General features: G+C 46.4%; 1 protein-coding gene across 1 annotated transcript in view; it reads right to left on the minus strand.

Moving 5' to 3' along the window:
• EEIG1 (estrogen-induced osteoclastogenesis regulator 1) overlaps positions 1-18455 on the minus strand; it is a 37791-nt gene extending 19336 nt beyond the window's left edge. Inside the window, exons 1-2 of the mRNA XM_058853605.1 lie at positions 18323-18455; positions 16257-16886 (exon numbers count right to left, since the gene is read on the minus strand). Of these exons, the coding sequence (XP_058709588.1) occupies positions 16257-16402 (146 nt within the window). The 5' untranslated portion in view covers positions 16403-16886; positions 18323-18455. The remainder of the gene's footprint in view (positions 1-16256; positions 16887-18322) is intronic.
• Positions 18456-21978: the final 3523 nt, after the last annotated feature.

Genomic DNA, 21978 nt, shown 5'->3' on the forward strand with positions numbered 1-21978 from the left:
TAGAAACCATCATAGAGAAACAAAAAACACCCCAGAAGCACGGTGAGCGCTGCACCGAGAGAAGTTTTCTTTCACACTGAGCACAAGGCAACTAAAAGTAAAGCAGAAATGAACAGCTTAAAACCAGAAGTGTCTAATTTTAAATTTTACTCTGTATTTGGAGAACCAGAAATAGTTCACACCAATGCCACGTCTAGGTGCCAATTCAACGGGTCTTCAGAAGTTTTATTTTAAAAAAAGCCGTCTGTATCATTTTGCAAAAAGACTCCCAGACGGTTGAATCTCTGCCAAGCTAAGCTTTGCCCTCTTCTGACTTCAGACTTATTCAAAGCTGTGTAATTACTCTTTCCAGACCAAAATATACCTCCTCAGAATAAACCAGTGCAGTCCTGTGGCAGCTTTTGTGAAAAGTGGAGTTTTGGAAAGAGCTTTGTGAGGTTTTCTAATTCAAGAGCTGCTCATCTACCTCCAGCTGGAGGAACAGTTTTCTGTATCCCTCATCCATCATCCTACCCTTGAGAGAAGATTTACCAGAAAAAGAGCAGCTGGAAGATCTTCACCATAGCATGGTGAGCATTCAAGTAATGGAACGATGCACAGCAGGGACCCACTGCTTCACCTGCCTTTGGAGAGGCAGCAGTGAACTCAGGGATTGACTCCAAGGCCACTTTGGGTTGAGATTTCACACACAGCTCTGGAGAAAGGCAAAAAACCACAACAAACAGACCTTAAAGAAGAGATGTTTCCCAACTGTGATTTACATGCCATGGACAGACTAGCACTGTTGCAGAAAGCTGCAAGGCTCACTCTGAATTCAAGCTGGTAAAGCAAACACTTCTAGAAAAAGGCCACATACACGACCCATGCTATCTCGGGCTACTGTGAACCTCTCTCCCACATGAAAACCCAGCTAATGAAACACTAGAGCAGAGATTAAAACTTCTATTTACAGACTCAGAGCTGAGTTGTGGGTATCAACCTTCCAACACAACACCCGCTGAAACACTTTTGCTTTGCTGAAGCATTTAGAAAAGCAGATGTTTCACTCTTGCTTTATGGCAGTTGCCACACATAAGACAGTGTCATAAAAAGGCTACAGCCTTACTGGAAGGGCTGCAGCAATAAAAAATAACTCTTAATGTCAAGCATTTCACTAGAGCAATGTGTCTCAGTCTAATGTTTCATGCATGGGGCAAATGTGGGAAAACCTCAGGCCAAATGGAACAGTATAGAGATAAGCACACACAAAGAGCTTTTTATTCAGATTTACTCCTCCTTGTTACACAGAGGGGAAGGGTAAGCTTTCCTATTTCTGATGCTCAGTCCACATGCTCACTGTCCCCCCTCTGAGATGTGGATCTGTGTCAGAGCCTTCAAGCAGAAATAATCCCCCTCTCAGCAGACCTAGTCCTCTGCACCCTCCTCCCTGGTTCACCACTGCAGCAGGAGCAGCAATATCTTATCTGATAAGGCACAGGAGAGATAATACCATTTTAAAGAGGCTGCCAAGCCAACTCCCAGCTCAGATTCTTTTAAGTGCAATGAAAACCAGCCCTTCAAGGGGCCCTGACACACACCAGCAGCGGGTCTTTTGGGGAGCAAGGGAACACAATTCCTGTAATGCAGGTACAATCCCCTCAGTCATAGAGGGGGATAAAGAAACAAAAAAATCATGTTATTTCATCAGATCGCACCTGAAAGGCATCTTCTACACCATTTCTTTACACAGCTCCGCTTTCATCTGCAGAGACACAGCTAAAACAGTCCCATCTAATCCCCAGCCCTTCCAAAGGCTGAATTAGAGCAGAATCACTGACACTCCTGTGGCTTGGCAAAGCTTGGAACAATCCTGCATTTTGCTCCAGAGAAGACAGTTACTATTTTAACTGTTAAGGTTAAAATTAAGGTTATCTAGTGCAAAGCTGTAGGAAAGACGTTTGGTAAGAGCAAGGAAAAATCCCTGAAATGCCTGTTTCCAAAGTGACTTTCCAAGATGCTCAGGAACCAGTATTTCTTTAGAAAGCAAAACTAATGCTAAAGCTACTGCTGACACCAGAGCTCCAAGTGAATGCTGGGAGGCAGCTACAAGTGCAAGATGTTCAATCAGACAGCCGCACAGTGGTGCACACCTTGTTCCCAACCCTGATCAGAGCAGCATTCACAGCACACAAAAATATATTCCATCCTACTAACACAGCAGGGCCTGCTACAAACAATACCTAATCACTGCCTATAAAACAGGAATTACAAAAGTGGGTGAACGTACATATGTAATACAAAGCAAACCCTCATTTAGCCATTAGCTGGTTTAGATTTGCAACCCAGAACCTACAGGTATCTCCAAACAACGGGTTTAGGACAAGGCACTTCACAGCAGTACACACATTATTAAACAAAAATGCAGCTCTGAGGCTTTGCCATCCACAAGCCTGGGAGGAAAAGGAGAGGAACCCACAGTGAGCACGATGCACTGTGGGCAGACAGCACAGCAATGGGTCACACCAGTAATGTTTAGGGCTGCCAGGATCCGCTTAAATTTGCTGTCAAGCTCAGGGAGGCCAAGCACAGGCAGGAAAGCAGAAGCAAACACAATGTAGCAATAAGTGCTGGGAAGTTCAGTGGAAACACATCCCAGGAATGAGAAGCGACACACCATATCCCTTGGGGAACATCATACAGATTCATAAAAACCAGCTGGATACACAATGCATGAAATCCTAGTTTAACCTGGAGGCAGACATGTGCTGTACAAGTTTACAGAGAGGGGTTTTGCCTTCCCTGAGCAGAAGCAGTGCAAGGGAACTCCCAACAATAAAGTTACTCTGCTGTGCCTGAGCTTACATCACTGGCCAGAACAACTGCCAACCCAAGGAGCTGGACGTCTCCCCCTCTGCAAACAACCCCGTATTCTCCAGCTGACAAGTGCTGGTTGTTGTTCAGTAGACATGAGCAGTTATGATGGAAAAATGGCTCAGAGACGGATGATGCAGACTGTGTCACTGAGAGAACTAAGCAAGCCTTTGTCATTTGAAACAAGTCTTATTTGGATGTTTCACTGCAAGTGTTTTAAACAAGGGTTCAGAAGTACAGTCACTGCATCTACCAACCTACTCACAAAATTAACTTTTGAATTCCCAGCAAACCCATTCCAATGGCCCATGGTGAAGAAGAACACCTACTCTCATCTCCCTTGTGGCATCAGCTTACACCTGTTCAGTTCTTCATTTGCACTAGAGCAGTGATAAGTAAAGGCTCTCTACGTGCTAAACGTGTACACCAACACTTTTAGAATGAAGCAATCACACAACTCAGTGTTTTTGAGGGGGAACAAGGCAAGCTCCAAAACTTCTGTAGGGCTTCACCTGCTGTCTCAGCTCTACCTCACATTAGGAGATGGACATACATCCACTCCTGCTGCTCACTGGCAGCTGGGGAGGTGGGGAAGAGTAAACGGGGAAGGCAGAGTAGGGGAAAGTCAGCTCAGGAAACCAGATTCCACTTACGCAGTTAAGAGCACAGGCTGTTAATCCCTACTTGACTGGACATGAGACAAATACAGGAAAAAGGATTAATAGCAATTGTACAGGGAAAAAAAAAAAAGCTAATGGAAGAAACTCCAGCCACAAGTGAGAAACCAAGGTAAGGAACAGTCAAGGCAGCTTCACTGGGGGACAGGGGACAATGACGACAGCACCAAGTATGTGAAAGGCAGCTGAGGAAAGAACTGGAGCAAAAACAATAAGGCAAGCATGAAATAAAACAGTATTCAAAGAGTGATTCAGAAATTGTCCTTAGGAATAAGCTGGTATCTAGCAGGCAAGGGATTGAATTTTTATGGCTTTAACCTTATCTCCAGAAAAAGCCTATTTCTGTAAAGTACATCTTTGGAACTGTGTGTTACAGTTCCCTTCAAGGCAGCGATCAATCTTGATAAAGGTCCACCAGTACTAGCCAGGGAGTGATAATCCCTCCTGGAGAATGGGGGTGGCAGTCAGTCACCAGAACAAAACCCTCCAGCATCAGCATTCCTAGCTGTGTATTAACAGCTTCTTTGAAAGTAATTCAGTTATGTCTGGACTCCAGTCACATGAACCCAGACATGTGTCTTTTGTAAGTGACAGACATGAAACGCTGCACCTCACACTATGTCCCATAGGCAAGAGCTTTCCAGTGCAGTGGATCCCACATACCCCAGATCACTGCACTGGGTAGCCAGGCTCTCCAGGACATTCAGGGCCTCTCAAACCACTGGGAGTTATTCTAGAAGAAATATTTCCATCCATTCCTTGTATCTAAATCTTAAAACTATTAAGCTCCTCCTAACGTGAATTATGTTAAAAATACTGTAAGAAAGGAAACAATGGAGGTTATTAAAAAAACCACATGCAGCTGGTGACCAAGTGCTACAGGAAAAGCTGCATAAGGAAACAAAAATTGCGCCAAATGGAGAAAGTAAGTCACAGAAAAATGACCCTTTAGAACTTAAGCTATAGAACAAGTCAGATGAGTTTTGGAAGGGTAAGCAAGGGTGGAGCACGGAGAAGGCATGGAGAAGTAATTCTAACAGACTTGGCTGCAAGCAGCAAGGGTACATGGCACTTTAAAGATGGGACATGCCCAGCAGAGCCACTCTGTGTTGAGGTATGTGTAATTTACGTTTTCTTATCTTGAAGCAAAGAAGAAAAGCTGGACAACAGGAAAATAAATCCAAGAAGGGAGTGTAACAGTAAATGCTGTGCAGTACATCTATTGTTACACACTGCGCTGAAGGCAGACCAACCCAAAGTAACACATATCCAAGGACTTCTTGCCACATCTACAGAGCACGAGCTCTTTCTGGTCTGAGGCCAGGGATGTGTGCCAGGAGCAAAAACATCACAAGCAAAGAACTACCAAACTCTTAAGTGTAAAGAAAGGAATAACTGGATAGATGACTCAGTTACTAAAACACAAGTCTGTAATAACGTGCATATTGAATGCTGAAAGACGCATTTGCTTTTTTTGAACTCTCATCATGCACTGAGTCACCACACCAACTCCTACTTCCATTGTTCCGATAGACTGTCGGAGCTGGGTTATCCAAGAATGAGCCATGTGCCAGGCTGCCAAGTCCACCACTAGTGCTTTCCTCCCGTAAGCAAATCCACAAGGATTTAATTTTCAGAAGAAACCAGAGGAGGTCTGCCCTGCAGATTGTACTTGAGCGTGCCCAGGTCAGCCACCAGCTCCCCCACTCAGGATTTTGTATGCCACTGGTCCCTTCACCAGCCTGGCTCACATGTGTTGTTCCTCTTGCTTTGTGCTACCTTGCAGTTGACACCCACCACACTCTGAGGAACTTGTCTAACTCTGGGCCAACATATCTCTTAGATCTAATATTCCACAACTACAACCACTGAACAATCAAATGTGCATGGAACAGGCATGAGGGCAACTTAACTAAGTTACCTCTTATGAACTCTAACCTATACCTCCTGTCCAGCCAGTTAGACTTAGAGGGAGATGAAAAAACCCAAGCTGAGAGAATTCCCTGTTACTGGGGAATGGAAGGCACAGAAGGAGAGGTGTTCAGGCTCATTACCAACAACTGCACAATAAACCCCACAAAAGTTAAAATAGGATGGAAAAAAATCCCAACTCTTCCAGGGCCTGTTGGCCCTTTGGACAAATCACAATTCAAATTTCCCCTGTGGTTCTAACAGATCGAGGAACTAAAGCTTCAGAAGGTCCCAAACACTTCAGAAAACTCTAAAGTTTGCTCTGTACAGATGCTTACAAGATTAAGGTAGAATAACACAGTAAATTTCTGAGCCAGTATGTGTTTCTGTATCACAACGTGGCTTTTCTCGAAAGCCTTTTCACTTCTGGCAGACTACAGATGTAAAATGAAGACTTGTCGTTTATCTGTTGCTGGTGTATTTATAAACTTTCTTCATCCCCTAAGTGTTAGCTGTCATTCTGAGAGGTTCCAGATTTGCATTTTGCTGACTAAATTTAAACTCCCAAAGAAGAAAGACTGCAACATAAACTCCACCAAGAACTCTGATACTGTGACCACTTCACAGGGCACAAGACTTGGCTACAACTCTGAATTTCAAGAAAGCTAGCTTGGAACACAAGATGCTTTTATGAAGAAAAAGCTGCTTTTAAAGAAAAAAAACCCTACCTTTCAAAACCAAAATAAAAATCAACACTTGCCCCCCAAGGTGAGAAAAAATCCAGACATGGGTCAATTCAACAGGCCAAGGCTTTTCCAGGATAGTAAATCTGGCAAATGAAAACTCAGAAGGGAATCCACACAAGACTAGGAACAACATCACTAACACAAGTGATGTGCCGAGACAAATGTTTTTGCCTCTAAGGTAGATTTAGGGCACGTGAAGATGTAATGATGCCAGAATAGTTAAGTGACTTTTTTTGCCAATATCAACCCTGCTTCAACTGGAAGAGCTTGCCAATGTAGCTGTACCAGAGAGGTCTTTATAGTGCAAATTAACCTGCACATGAGGCCAAGTTCATTTCTGGAATAATTTCATTAATACCGTATGATGTAACATCACTGCAATTTGGCTCAAACATGCTGAAGAGTCTTTCAGTAAATAAGCTGCCTGAAGTCAACCCTGGTGCTAAAAGTAGGTTTAGTTACCCAAGAGGTAACACCCAACCATGCTGAGACGTGTTTCCCTATGAGTCACTTCTATAGAGTACGTATTTACTCAAAACAAATACAATAGCTCAGGAGAAGGCCTTTATATGTTAACAGCAACTTTTTCATTCCAGGCTCAACACAAGTATTTTATGATGGCTCCTTTATAGAGGCACCATTCAGCAGTACAAACCAGATCACTGGTTTTATGGACAAGGTTCCAACACACTCTCCCTGAACCTCTGTCTCCTCCATCAGTATCTGTCACTGCTGGTGTTTATCAGGAAAATGGCCACTCAGCAGGAGAGGTTTGCAAATGAGAAGAGGCTGCTGAGCAAAGCTTGTTGACCCCTGACTCACCACTGTACTAGTGGTGATGGGCTGGGACTCCTAAATCTGCCTCTCCCAACTCTCCCTTCCCTTCTGCCCCAGTTTCAGTGCTAGAAAGCAGAAAGAGGGGAAAGAAAAGAGGCACAGCAGTTAGAGCTGATTTCACTGCTCTGGAGCCAGAGCTGCAAACAAACACAAATCTCTAAGAACAACCAATAGCTCATGGTGCCACTTGTCCTAAAGAGAGAAAGGCAGTTTCATAAATTAATCTTGTTGAAAAGCAGAATATGGGAGAGCTCTGCGTTTAGTGGCAGCAGCAAGTGATGGTCAAGACCTTGGGAAATGTCAGCACAGGATCCCATTGCAGGAGCAGGTTTCTGAGGATCAGAGAGGCTTTGCCTCCTCTGTGGCTGTCACCACAAGCTGTATTCAGACATGCTCCCTTGATTCTCCCCTGCTGAGAGCAAATGACATTGGAGATCTACTGCATCACTTCTGTTTCTGGAGGGAAAACAACAGGAAGGTTTGCTTTGAAAGAACAGATGTGCACTAGCACTTACAGCAGGAAAAGTCATCACTATAAATTTATATCAGAAATGAGAGAACAGGAGCCACAGTATGATCAGCTACTCCCTATAAAGCACAAAAAGGGTGTTCAATGAAGCAGAAAGGCAGCAGAGGACAGCAACAGTTGTAGGAAATGCACTCCTTCCTCCACAGCACAGTTTCCTTGCAGCAAAGAGCACTGCAGGTTACTAAAGGTACAAACAAGCAGCACTGCACATCAAAGAATTTGACATTTATATAGATGCAATAGCCTGGTGTTACCAGAACAGGCCACTGACAGGGAAAGCTTTCCTGCAGAGGGATTACTGCATAATTAATCTGTAACACAGGCAAGCAGACAGCCTCTGCTCAGCCCTAACTGCTCAGTCTGGAGCAGGACACTGCACTAGCAGGGGCTGACTGGTTACAGCAAGGCTGCTTAAGTGCAAATGGTATTGCCTCATTTCGGAGCAATGAAGCATTAACGGCTCTGGAAAAATTGCTGAATTATAAATATCCTACGTGCCTCCCTCGTCGTCTCTGACATGCAGGCACAGCCTGAGCGAGGATGGGAAGAACAGGAACTAGCAGGAGAAATAATCATGATGGAAACACAACTAAACTGGAAACCCTCTCCTCAATCTACACAGATGCAAACAAAAACCTACTGAACGCCACGGTGTCACACCCAACCTCACCTTTGCTGTCTCAAGCATGGATAAAGCCTCAAAGTCTGATACAATGCTAGGTAAAAACAAAATTAAAAAAAATAAAAAAATTAATCTCTATGCCAAGTTTTTTTTCTGGACAAGTGTTTCCTTCCTCCTCTCCTGGCCATTTGCATTTTTATTTTGATGAACAATATTATCCCTTAAAGACTGGAAACAAAAGTGACCGGACAGAGAACAAGACAGCTGGAAAACATTGTCAGGGTTTACTCTGGCCTCCCCATTTCGTACTTCTCACACTCCCAACTTGCAATTTGGGAGAAATGGAAACTCCATTGGCAGGCAGGAGCACAGGTGGGCAGGCACTGACCAGTCCTTTACGTGGCAGCTGGCTGAGGGAGTCTCTGTTGATTATTAACCCAATAGGCATTAGTGAAACATCCTGTCACAGTCGTTTCACACAAATTTTTATTCTGGAAGCAAAATGGAGGTATGTGACTACCCCAAATTGAAACCCTGAGGCCACACCCATTTCACAGGATTTTCTATTACAGGTGCCTTGATCTGCTTGTCCATTGTACAGCCAGACTGGAGCATAGTGCTTTAGTAATTTTTGACCAACACTAAAGAAACCTTACATTTTGTTTTCTACATTTGGTACACTGAATGGCAAGAGATGGGATTCACCTCACTGAGGGAAACATGCAGCTCTAGGAAGCTCCAAAAGAAAGTTTTCTCATGTTAGTTGCTTATTTCAGAGGGCACATTTCAGGGTAATTACCAGGCACATGACCTATGTAGGTCTCTAAAGCTGCATTGCTATTTAGTGCTGCAGCTTTCTAGCCCTTCCAGGACAGTAAATCCACATACTCTCTTCCTCCCATGTAAGCACTCACGGTGCTTTCAGGCTGAACAGAGTTCATTTCTTATTTAAAGTACAGCAGACAGCAGTAAAAGTATTTTTAGCTTCATCCTATCTCCTACTACAGCATGGGACTTCCTTCAAGGCCTCCTCTCACCAATGAGGTAGGACAAATCCAGCCAAAGGAAAGGCATAATCCTGCTCTCTTGGCAGCTCAGCTACTCACTATCCACAGGGAGTGTGGCTGCTATAGACTGTATATGCTCCTGCTTATGTAGAACATCCTGTCTCTTCCACACCTGCCTCCTCCCAATCCTTTAGTCTCCATGTGCTTCCTCTTCATTGTCTTCCTCATCCCCATAACTCCACCCCAGTTCCTTGGCCTTACCCACTGAGCTACAGGGGTGACCCTTGACAAGCACGTGACAATGACATCCACGACAATCAGCGATTTCCAATCGTGCACAACAATTCCCTTTCTTGCTCATCAGATTAAAAATACACCAAACAAGAAGGCTGTTCATGCAGTGAACACAGGCACAACTGTTTGTCTAGTGGGAAGTGCCTTTCAAACCCAGGCACTAAAATGAGATGCCGAGTCCCACTGTATGGTACCAGAGGGATCATGATGCCAAGTCCGGAGTTTCAACAGCGACGTGCATCGTGTCTCCCAGCAAGTGCACTTGGCACAATATGAATAAACTGCAAGAGGAAAAAAAATAAAGTCTCTCACCCTGCAGGGCAAGCAGCTGGTACTGGGGTGGGCTGACACATCCTGGAATAACACCTGAAATAATCACTTTTCAGCATGGATTACTGATACGAGTTCATAGGACGCTACAGAAGAAACGTGCAGATCCAAATGTTGGTCTAGGGAATTTCTAAAGGCTTCTGGTTATCATAAAATAACCCACAGCTATGAAATAATTCCTGACCCATTTCAGAGCAGGCTGCAAGCACAGTGCAGAGCTGGCAGCCCACAGAGGATGCAGAACATATCCTGTTTGAAGAAGGGAGGTCGCACACGGGGCCACATCCGCCCGTCCTTGCACGGATGAGGCCCCAAAGAGCCATGCACAGGTGGATGCTGCAGAGTTCACCATCCCACACTGCCAGGCCTGAAGTGAGGGAGGTTTCTGATCTGAGGAAAACACTGGATGCTTCCTGAAACACTACCAGATGTAGCTTTCTGCAATAAAATTATAATAAGAAATAAATCTGTACCTGCCTCATTTACCTAGAAACTGGTACCAGAACAACTTGCCAGAGGCAACTTATGGCCTATTAAAATACCAACTGCTGTGTAGAGAGACCACAGGCTGCTGAAGGCACGCATGAATTCCTCAGAAATTCAGCTACAAAGCTAGAGTCAACACTAATGGCAGCTCAAGAGCACAAAGAATAACGAGACTGGAAAGCCTTTAGGTTTTTTCCTGTATTTCAGAAATAAATACATGTCTTAAAGGAGCAGGGCTGCTCTTGCCTACCTTCCCTGATTCTCAGCCGGAGCTGATGCTATCTTCACCCTGCAAATTAAGTGGGCCACAGAGCCCTGGTTTCCCACTAGAACATTAATTTTCAATGAATAATTTTTTTGAGCCAAGGGCTGCTTAAGTCACACAGATAAGGCTGTTGCTAAGAGTCAGCTGTCAAAGCAATGCCAGCTCAGAATCGGCGATGAGGGGGAAGTTTGAAAGCCGCCTGTATCTGAACGTATTTACTGATGCTGTACACACAGCATATCGGTTACAGTGCTTTAGACTGCAGCTTCTGGTCAGCAGAGCAGCCTCTGCCTGAGCCACAGCAGGCAGGACAGAGCCAGGGCATGAACAGAGACTGTTCTTTACTCGACAGGATACAGCCCCCGTGGCAGGAAGGTTTTAACGTAATTCTGCCAGTCTTGTGACAGGCTCCAATGCGGTGACCGGTGACAGGAAGAGGCAAGCACAGCACAAAGCAAATCAACCCACGCCAAAACATCTGTCAGATCCTGCAGGTGTAGCAGCCAAAGCCCAGAAAAGGCGACAGAAGTGCTTTGCAAAGTCAAAGCACAACTTAAGATGGTTTGTGCTGGGGACCTTGCGGTGCTCCATCACTTCTGCAATTTTTCCAACACTCTCAACCCACAAGGGGTTAAACCTCATCCACTGCTTCTGCTCTCACAACTTGCACCTACCTTTAGCTGCACTCATGGAATGAACCCCTTTTTTATCATCTTTGCTATTTAGTTTCTCTGTATCTGTTTCAGAATGCAAGGTGCTGCAGGGACTAGGCTTTAATATTAACTTGAAATAGGTCATGTTTTATTGTAAGTCACTTCTAGAGGCTGTATTCAAATCAGTTCTCTATTAACACTCCCAGCCTATTCGTGAGGCTCTGCCAGGAAGGAAGGATGTTATGTGAAGCTGCTGTGGAACATGAAAACTAAGTCTATTGATCTGTGTAATAGGAATATTTGTACATGTAAGAAAGCTCTGCATTTCCAGACACGTTTGCAACAAAAGTACTTTTAAAATACATTAACACACCACATGCTCTAGCACAGGATAGAGCCAAGCACATACCGTCCTAAAATATGGAACTGGGAGAATGGTTTAAAGTCACAACCAAGTTCCTTGCTCTACTAAACTGTGACAATCCCACTGGAATCGAAAGGCAGCAAGTGATCCACTTTTCACTACAGCCAGTTTTCTTCCCTCTTGGCAACTCTAGAGAAAACGATTTAGTTACCTAACCTTTGTTTTAAGGAAGACAGTAGTCAAGATTCAGATCTCAACCAGACTGAATCAGTCTTTCAGCCTCTGATTAAACAGTTAATGTTTTTCTGGTCTGAAAAAGCTAAATGTGGTCAGCTTAATTACCTGAAGGATCCTGTAGTGTCAGGCACAATGACTATTTATGCAAAGACAGTGAAATAGTTGATTTCTAACTCCCACCACCAATAGCTGCATTCTGGAGATGACACAATTTGCACTTCCCTTCACAAAAATTTTTGAATCACCAGCCCTGTGTTAGCAGGGCAATGATTCTCCCCTTTAGTTATGTCCTACAGAAGTAAATTTTGTTTATCACTAAGGCATTATGATGCTTTTTATCCCACTAGCTGCCAAAAGCAAGCAGCTTCAGGTCATTTGTGCCTACATGATGATGACAGAGCCACACTTAAACAAAAGCTGACCTCAGTCCACAGGGAGCCCTTAGTGTGAGGTACCTTCCCAAATGTCAGCATTTCTTTGGTTTTCTGGATGCAGCTTTACACCCCCCAAAAATAAATAAAGTATGCAGTGCAGGAAGTGGCCTTTCATACTGACTCAATTAAAAATTGCAAGGCTAAGAACATTGTGAGTTCAGGCTGTAGCACTGGCATACTTGGAGGTCAGACCACCCCAACAGGGTCAGGTCTTCCCAGATCAAGCCCACATGCAAACAGGGCAGGGCTGCAGGAGACAAGCTACATTCATTGTTTTAAACTGCTGCAATGGGTGCCAGGATCAGAAAACCAAGCAGAAATGCTGCAGATGTTTGGAAGAGCATGGTCTCAAAGGAAATATAGTCTGAGGTGCCTTCAGATAACAATGAGGAAGGTGGGAAATGTCCTCAAAGCTGCTCAACTCATGCAAAACAGTCTTAGCTCTAGAGTTAGACAGGGGCTTTCAGAGTACAATCCCTTCCTTCAAATCCAGAAATACCAGAGTGAAACTGTTGGCAGGCTAACAGAACAATGTAGGATGAGGTGTCAGGAGTCTGTGGATAACACCTGGCTTTCCACTTCCTTCACATTGTGCACCAGCAACGCTCGCTGCCAACAGAGAGCCAGAAATCACTCAGCACCGAGGCAAAGAGCATGTGGCTGTCACTCAACGTGAACTGTGAGCAGAGAGGGGGAATTTAACTGTCTTCCTCTCCTGGGATACCCAAAGATGTACATGAACTTACTGCATCAGCCTGCAGCTTTAGGCACTCATCTGGACATCCAGGCTCCTGCCTGCACTGATCATGGATAAGACACCTCCTGATGAACTTGTTGTCTCATCTCTCTAGGAACAAAGCTTCACAACCCCCCAGAAAGCTCCAAACTGATACAAAATGCAGCCGCCCACCTGCTCCACAAAAACGGTTGCCATGAATACATCCCTACTTCTCTGTGCCTGCTATTTTTAAACATACTTGGGAGGCAACTGAATTCACTGGTGGTTGTGCTATTTAAGTATCTGGATTAATAATATTCAAGGAATATATTGGTACTTCTCCATGAGGAAATACAGCACCTGCCTGGCCTACACCTAGTTTAGACAACTTTTCAGATGCTAAACTTCTGTAATCCAACTGCAAGGTGATAAACGCAGACACAATAGATGCTTTTAACACAGAGCACTGTAAAGTGAAACCTGTAAGTTTTATTCCTCAGAAGCCCCAGAACAGCCTAAGGAAACTTTACAAAGGGAGAGGAATTGACAAGCAAAAAAGATATTTACAGCTGAAACTTTAGTCTTTAAAATACCTGTGGTTTAATGCAAGGCCTGAGCACGGGAAAATTGGAAATAGAGTACCTGCCTGCAAGAAAATAGTAAGTAAAAAAACCCCAAACAAACCAGAAAAGCCAGGAGAGGCAGATCCCCAAAGCTAAAAGTGCTGACAGGACCTGAACCTTTTCCAGACATCCTTGAATTCCTGAGAGCATTTAGTCTTAATACATTTCAGACAGGCTCCCCTCCAGCCAGAAGTGTGAGCACTCTGGGAAGGGGATCCCAGCCCAGTGTGTGTCCCACCAAACCCAGAGCACCAGGCTGTGGCAGCTTTGAATGTGCAGCCCAGGCTGAGCTGGACTTGGGACCAGGACAGGCTGGTCAAATGATGCCAGTGCCACCTGACAACTCATTGGGTATATCATACTCCACCTCCTGCCACAGACATGCATGAGGTGTCAAGTAAGCTTATTGTAAATAACCTGAAAAATTTGTCTCTGGAGGTTCCTGTATAACACACCTCTTTCCACACTATAACTACAGAAACTGATTTAATGTTTCCTGTGAAAAGTTCCTATACCTACTTCTAACCTCAGTTTACAGATTCCAGGTGACATAGGACACGTTATTCAGATCAGTTCTCTGAAAAGTCATGGTCATGAAGAGCTACAGCTCAGCTCAATCACAGCCACATGGCCCAGATCACAGAAGCCCAAATCGATTTCGGAGCAAACTCCAGATTTTGTACATAAGCAGCTCACAACAGATTACCTGCCAGACATTACAACCTCAAACCAAATCAGTTTTGGAAGTGGTTGATTTCAGAGAAACAATCACAGACTTTAAATAACTTACAGATTTCTAACACAACACTTATATAGTATCTCCTTTCCTTTAATCTTTCCCAGTGAGTATCAAAAAGGTGATAGAAATGAAGAGGGGAGCACAGAGCAAAGCCAAGGCATGACCTGTGAGCCTCTCCACACAGTAACTCTTCTGAAAATTCATCCCTCCTGAAGTTTCTCTAACTGCAACAGGGAAAAATATTTGGAAAAGGTCAAATGACTCAATACCACTGAGACCCGTAACTTTTCAAGCAGGAACAGGTTTCCATGTGCTTTCAGTTAGAGCACAGACAGGTTGGGGGAAAGGCGGGAAACCCCCAGCTCACTTTGCCTCTGCTCGTTTTGAGAGCTACGTATGTGTTTGGTTTTGAATTACAGTTGATTTTTCTGCTGGAACACATCTGCAACGCTGAGCGAACTGCTGAACCCCAGCCAGCTCAGAAAACAAACCACACGGCTGGCAGCACCAGCAAATCCCAGGGATGGCTCCTAGAAGCCGCTTTCAGGGACAACAAGGAGAGGGAGATGGACATTTCTCTGCACAGGATTTTTCTGAGACACCCTCCAAGTGCCACTTATTCCATTATGACTCCAGGAAGTGGAAGGGTTAATTTCTTTCCAAGTTCACATACTGTTTGAATTCCTTAGATAAACTGCTTCCACCAAACCCAAGGATTTAGCCTCAGGGGAGAACACTGTGAGGAAAAGCTCTTTTGATAGATTTTCTTCAAAAGAGAAATTAATTCAAAGTCCATTTCTGGAGGTGTTCCATACCCTCGGCTTCTACCTACTTCAGATGAGGTTGCATTGTGTCTCTGAAAAGGAAACCCCAAGCTTTGAGCACTGCCCTACTACTTCTGTTTGCAAGACAGAAATGTTTTATGCTTGCCTAATAAAATCCTCTCTCCTGAAATGAGAAAGCTCAGTACACAGCACCACAAAGAGGAAAACCAGAACCAACCAGGCTTTAGCCCTGGGATAAAGCAGTTAACAGCTAGCACAAACTAATCCTGTACCTTTAAAACTGAGCAGTCACTCAGGAAAGCAAAAAAACAAGTTTTGAAAGCCACTGAAGGCTTCCTTCACATTTTGAAGCAGAAAGCAAGTCTGGGCTGTTCTGGAATTCATGTTTGCATACTGTTCGTGATAATCTGTGTGCATAGTTGGAAACAAAGCAAGTTTTTATTAGCAATTAGTAACAAGAGTGGGGACAGACCTGCCTGAAGGAGTCAGAGGAATGCCAATACAGGATGGCAGAACCTTTTAAGATGTGTAGCAAAAGGATCCCAACATGACACAGAAAACACTGCTGCTCTGAAGTGGGAAATGCAATGGCATCAGTTCAAGGAGATAAACAGGGTCTTTAACACTGACAACTTTGACTCCAGGCAGCAGTTTTCCCTTGCACAGCAATTTGTAATGCAAAACAAACTATTTCCACCCTTACCAAGAAGAGAAATTCAGTATCAAAGGGGGAGAGCAAGGTTGGGAAGGGCTGATTTGCTTAGACAGTTTTCTACGGAGTTGAGTTTCAAGTAAGGCATGAAGGCAATACACAACAGGGTTTGAAAGAGTGTGTGAGAACTTGGGCACGGAGGAGGGGCAAGGAGAAGAGGATTTAATCCCCTTTAAGGGGAGTGACCTCCCACTCCCTCCCCTCATCTCTGAAAAATTCAATCCAGCTCGAATCAGCCAACACCACCCAGGTTCAGAACTCTCCAGCTATGTACTTCCCCTGCTACAGAGAATGGTATGGCATGTGGGGCCCTACAACAGAACTATTAAAATCCCATCGAGGGGTAAGCAAGTGGTGGCCACATGCTAACCCACTCACGGGAAGAATAACCAGGGAAAGAAGCACATGGAGGCACGAGTCTGCAGGCAGGGTCTTACCTGGTAGATAAACTAGCAAAGTCTCCTCCATCTAGCAACCTGATTTTACAGAACAGAACCCCATTGACAAAGGGGACAGCAGTCAGCTCTTCTAGAGTGAAACTTGTCTGAAACTTGAATTTCTTCTTCTTCATCAGGAAAGCCATGGGCAAATTCAGCGTGGAAAGCTCAGGAATTCCAAACAAGATCAGGGAGAAGTGGCTCACAGCACAAACAGACAAGCAGAGGAAGGGCAGTCGTTCCGGGAGCACAAGCAGGGAGTAAATTCCAGTTCAGTTACAACGATGGCCCAGCTTCAAACGCACAATTCTCTTCTCTTTGGTGGTCGGATCTGGCTGAGGGATCATTGCCACAGCAGGCTTCTTCAGGTGAGCAGGAAGAGGTCAGATTAAATCTCTGCAACATCTCCAAGGGAAAAGAGAGGGAGGGAAGTTGGGTCTCAGCTCCAGACCAGCAGGAGCTGTCCCAGTTAGAGGCTGCAGCACTCTGTCTTCAGCACAACCCCTCTTGAAAGCATCTCTTGTGAGAAGTCATCTCGAGTCTCCAGTCTTAAGTCTGCAGGCAGCACATTCAGAGAGCTTCCAGTCTCTATCTCTTGTGCAACTCTTTGATACAGGTCTTTGGGTCAGCCTTTGGGAGGGAAATGAGTAAATTAGTTCCAGCCAGTCTTGGACTCCTCCTCCTGCTCTAAAACCTGTTTGGATGGGTAATATTCAGTCCAGACTCATTCCAGTCTGAAGAGGTATGGCCCCAATTAGCCCAGCCCCAACATCCTTTTTCCCCTTTTTGCCTAGGGCAAGCTTCACTGTTGTCATCCCCCTTGTAATTTCTGTTTTGCAAAGCAGCTAATAAAAATTTGCTCTATTTTCAGTCATCATGTTTAGAAGCAGTTTACAGCGCAAGACCATTCTAACGTGTAGTCTAACAAGAGGAAGGAAAAGCCATCTCAAGAAATGAAAAATATGTTTTTCATATGTTACACCAGCACAAAGTGTTAGCACCTGTATCTTATAAATGGAGAAAGCAGGAGAGAGGGGGAAAAGACAAGCAGCCTGCTCCAGATTACACAGCATAACAACCGAATCAGGTCATCTGGCTGTCCAATCGCCAGGCCCACCGGGAATGCTGCCTTCCCCCGGCACCGGCTCTGCACAGAGCCCTGTACAGCTCAGATTTGGGGCTCGAGACTGCGATTTCGTTACACATTTACACAACACCTAAACCAGGGAGGCAGGAGCTGATTAACATCTCAAAGGGACAAGGTTACGAACACCGGGCAGTAAACAATCCTCAGTGATTCTAGGAGCTGCCTGCGTGGGTGGGTGGGTGATTAAAGACCCTCTCCCGGCCGGGGGCTGCGGGAGAACCCAGCTGGCTCTGTCAGGGCCCGGGCTCCTCCACGGAGGTTCCACTGTCCCGCAGATACCTTGGAGCAGAGTCGGGGGAGACGGGTCAATGCTCCACAGCACAAACAGTACCTGTCCCTGCACCGAGCTGCTGCCAGGTCTCAGCCCTGGCTGCTGTGAGGTCACAGCCTGTCCCCTGGCACTCCGGAGCCATGCACTGAATGGTATTCAGGACCCAGCTCCCTGTCCGAGCCGTGCACTGAGCTGTGCCCAGGACCCAGCTCTCTGTTCGAGTCGTGCACTGAGCTGTGCCCAGGACCCAGCTCTCTGTTCGAGCCGTGCACTGAGCTGTGCCCAGGACCCAGCTCTGTCCGAGCCGTGCACTGAGCTGTGCCCAGGACCCAGCTCTCTGTCCGAGCCGTACACCGAGCTGTGTCCAGGTCCCACCGCTCTGTCCGAGCCGTGCCCAGATCTCAGCCCACCTCTTGGCCCTCTGAATCCCCCACTGCCCTGCAGCCCAGCCCCAGGGGCCAAGCACCGAACCATGCCCGGGCCGTAGCCCAGCTCCGGCCCCACAGCCCGTGCACTGAGCTGCAGCCGGGCTCAGCACCTTCCCAGCCCATGCACCGAGCTGCAGCCCGATCTTACCCCTCTCCCGGCCCCCCATCACCAGCTGGCTTACGGAAGGTCTCATCCCGCTTCCCGGCGCCCTGCACTGACCTGCGGCGCGGTCCCGGCCCGGTGCCCGCCCGGCCCTGCCCGCTCCTCCAGCCCGCTCCTCGCACGGCGGCCGCCGCTCCCCGACACGGCCGCCTTCTGCCTGCGCTACGCCAACTGCGGCCACTACGCCGACAGCGCAGGCGGTGCGCGGGCAGCGCGCGGGGAGAGCGGAGCCGCCGAGCTTTGGGAATACCGACAGCACGTAACCCCCGCCCTCCCCCCCGAGACGAGAGAACATGAGCGACGCTTCCCGATTGGACAGCAGCAAGGAGGCGGGCTGAGCATCGCGAGGCAGTGATTGGTTGCTTCGGCACGGGGCGGGGAACAGAGCGCGAGGATTGGAAGGGAGGGCTGTCGGTTTGGAAAAGCCCCGCCCCCTGCCTGAGGGGGTGGGCGGGAAGAGGGTCCTCGGTGTCCCCTCTGCGGGAGTTGGGCCGGTGGGCTTCTCGCCCCACAGGATGTCTTGAACCCCCTCTGCAGGCTGAGCAGCCCCCAGCTGGCACGGGAGCTGAGGGGATGGCAAGGGTCTGTGGTTGAGGTGTCTGCCTGGGCCGAGGTGATGGCAGAGTCATCTCTTACTTGAGACATGTGGAGCTTCTGGGAGTGGGTCCAGTGGAGGCCAACGAGGATGTGACTGAGGAATTGGAGCATCTCTATTATGAGGAAAGGCTGAGGAAGATGGGCCTGTTTAGCCTCAAGAAGAGATAACTGAGAGAGGATCTCATTAATGTGTATAAATACCCAAAGTGGAGTGCCAAGAGGATGAAGCCAGGCTCAGCTCAGTGGTGCCAGCCACCAAAGACAGCAGGCAATAGGCAGAAAGTGATGCCCAAGAAGTTTTACCTGAACATAAGGAAGAACTTCTTTCCTGTGCAGTGATTGCTCACTAGTCCAGAGAGGTTGTTGAGTCTCCTTCACTGGAGATATTCCAGAACTATCTGGACCATGTGCTCTGGGATGACCCTGCTTGAAAAGCAAGATGGCACCAGATGACCCACTGTGGACCCTTTGAACCTGACCCATTCTGTGTTTTGGTGGCAGATGTCATCTCTGCATCCTCCTGACATCCAGGAACCCTTCCTCTGGCTTCCACTTCCCCCAGTGCCTGAGCAGTTCCTGACGACATCCCCCTCATCAGTGTGTCCTGTGGACAGCAGGCACACAGCTCCTCAGGCCACTCAGTGATGTGGCTGTCCTGTCCCCTCAAGATACCACGGAGTGGCTGTGGGTCAGGCCAGCAGTGTCCCTGGCTGGGAGCAGGAGGGAGGCTCTGGTACCACAGAGCCCTGGGGAGCAGTATGAGGCAGGGCCTGGAGCTGAAATCTCACCCTCCACATGTGAGATGTGGCAACCAGTTGGGCACATCCCTGCATCAGCCCTGTTATGTGCTGCTGCTGCATCCAGCACTGTGGCTGGGATCCCTGGTTAGGCTGGATTCCATCATTTAAGGGCAAGCAGAACAAAATGTCTCTCCTTATCTTGAAGGAGCCTGCAATCATCAACGTGATTTGCCTAGATTTTAAATTCAGGCGTTTGCCCAAGAGCCTCTGTGGCTGAGAAGTTGAGGCTTCCATGGGAGGAGCTGTTCCTAAGGCTGATATGCAAAGCTTGGATGAAAGCCTGGGAGTCCTTGCTCTCTGCCAGGCTTTGATGCCCAGACTCCTTGCCTGTAATCTGCCATCTATGCAGACAATATCAGAGCTATCAAATAATTCCACCACAGTGTGAGCCTTGGGGAAAAAAAAAAAAAAAAAGAGTCTGCTAGGAAAAGTACACAGAAATGTCCTTGGATAAAAGTGAAAAATTGAATCAAGCCAAATGCATTGTTATGATTTTTCGCTTGCCAGGTTAAGCTTACGCAGACTTTGGACTGGGAAAACATTTTGTATTGGTAGAGTGAAACCATCACAGGACATACCAGCAGTTACAGCAGGGTTTACAGGCTGCTGTTACAGGAGAGGCTTGAATCCTTCCATCAGTTCCTATCTGGTATTTTCAAGGCTTTGAGGCATTGCTGAAGGTGGGCTGGTATTTTTTTATTTCTGTTTCCAGCTTATTGGTAAAGAGCTGAGCCTGCTAAATATTTACCAAGCTATGATGCTGAAATACCAGAGGCATCTGAAGAATCCAGCCCGATTCTCACACCTCTCATGCCCCAGCACAGGGCTGACAGACGTGGATGCTCTGCTTCCATCCCTAAGTAAAGGACAAACGATCCCTGTGTGTGGCGTGGGAGGAGACTGTGTTATCTGCTATGATTCACTCTGGTAAATAACCTTCTCGAGGACTTCTCTTGTTTATAGCAACAGCCTCAGATGCTAAAGTTTACAGACACTTTAATCCTTGCTGTTCTCACGCATATTTACTTTGCAGTTTTATCAGAAACATCTCTTGAAAACCTCAGTGTTTTTATAATTAATTGAATAATGTGACTGATGTTAAAAATAAATGGATTTGGAAAAATGCCCAGCGAGCCGCTGAGCAGTGTGTAGTATAGCAGCTGTAGCTGCATTCTCAGTTATACGTGTATTTTCCTAACTAATGCAGTCTCATGACTGAGAGATTAAATTTTTATTAGTTCAAAATTCACCCTGTTGATTTTGCTGTGTTTATGCTGCATAATTGTTTCTGGAGAAATTCACATGTTTTAAAGGGACAGTGCTCCTGTTTTCACAGGGGATGGGTTAGTCTGAGCCTCCCACAGAGAGAATGTGGGTGTAGCATATCTTAAGCCATCCACCATCCCTCTGGCTTTATATTATTTTCTGCTGCAGGTGCAATCCATTGGCCATGGGGCCATGTGTGTGTGACCAAGGTGCTCTGATACATATGGATTCTGCTCATCCCAGACTCACATCCTATCGATTTCTCCTCCATGGCCATGCCCACCTCACCTCTGCTCTGTGACCCTCAGCCACATCCCTGCCCTGTGCTCTTCCTGACCTAAGCCTTTCCTGAGGCCGCTCCCCAGTGCCGCCACCACTTCCTCAAGTTTTGCTGGCTCAGGGCATTGTCTTATCAGTCTGGGATATTTTTATCAGTCTGTCCTCTGCAGTTAAGTCTGGGCCTCACCTCTGCTCTCCTGGAGAGGTGTGCCGGGCTGGCCAGGGCTGGGGCTGCTGTGCTCTGTGAGTGAACACCAACAGAGATGCCTTGTCTTGCCTCCTCTCTGCTTTGAGGACAGAGATAAAGCAGTAGCGGAGAAACAAGGTGAGATAAATGCAGGAGGGACAAAACTCAGTGAGGTGAAGTGAGGTAGATCCTGTAATACATTTGGTGAGCCTTCAAATCCTATCTCTTATCCCAGGGGAATCCCAGATGCACAAGCCCCGCAAACTACATCATCAGCATCTTCCTCTGGAAAGCATCATCACGCTAATTCACTTGTCCTGGCAGCCAAATGATTAAAGTTTTAAAACTAAATTACACACATTGCTGTAACAGCATAAACACAGTAATGGTTCTCCTCTGTTACACCTGTCGCCTTTGCTGTAATGGCCTTAATAAGCTTTCAGCCTCATCATCCAAAAAAAAAAAAAAAGAGATTATCACATGACACTTTATGCTGTAAATGCATTCTTAGAGCTGTGGGTGGGATGCAATGCCCTGCTCCAAGGAGCTGTGGGTAGGAGCTGCAGTGGGTGGGTGCCTGCCCC

This window comes from Poecile atricapillus, chromosome 20 (genome assembly GCF_030490865.1).
Source record: "Poecile atricapillus isolate bPoeAtr1 chromosome 20, bPoeAtr1.hap1, whole genome shotgun sequence".
Taxonomy (NCBI): domain Eukaryota; kingdom Metazoa; phylum Chordata; class Aves; order Passeriformes; family Paridae; genus Poecile; species Poecile atricapillus.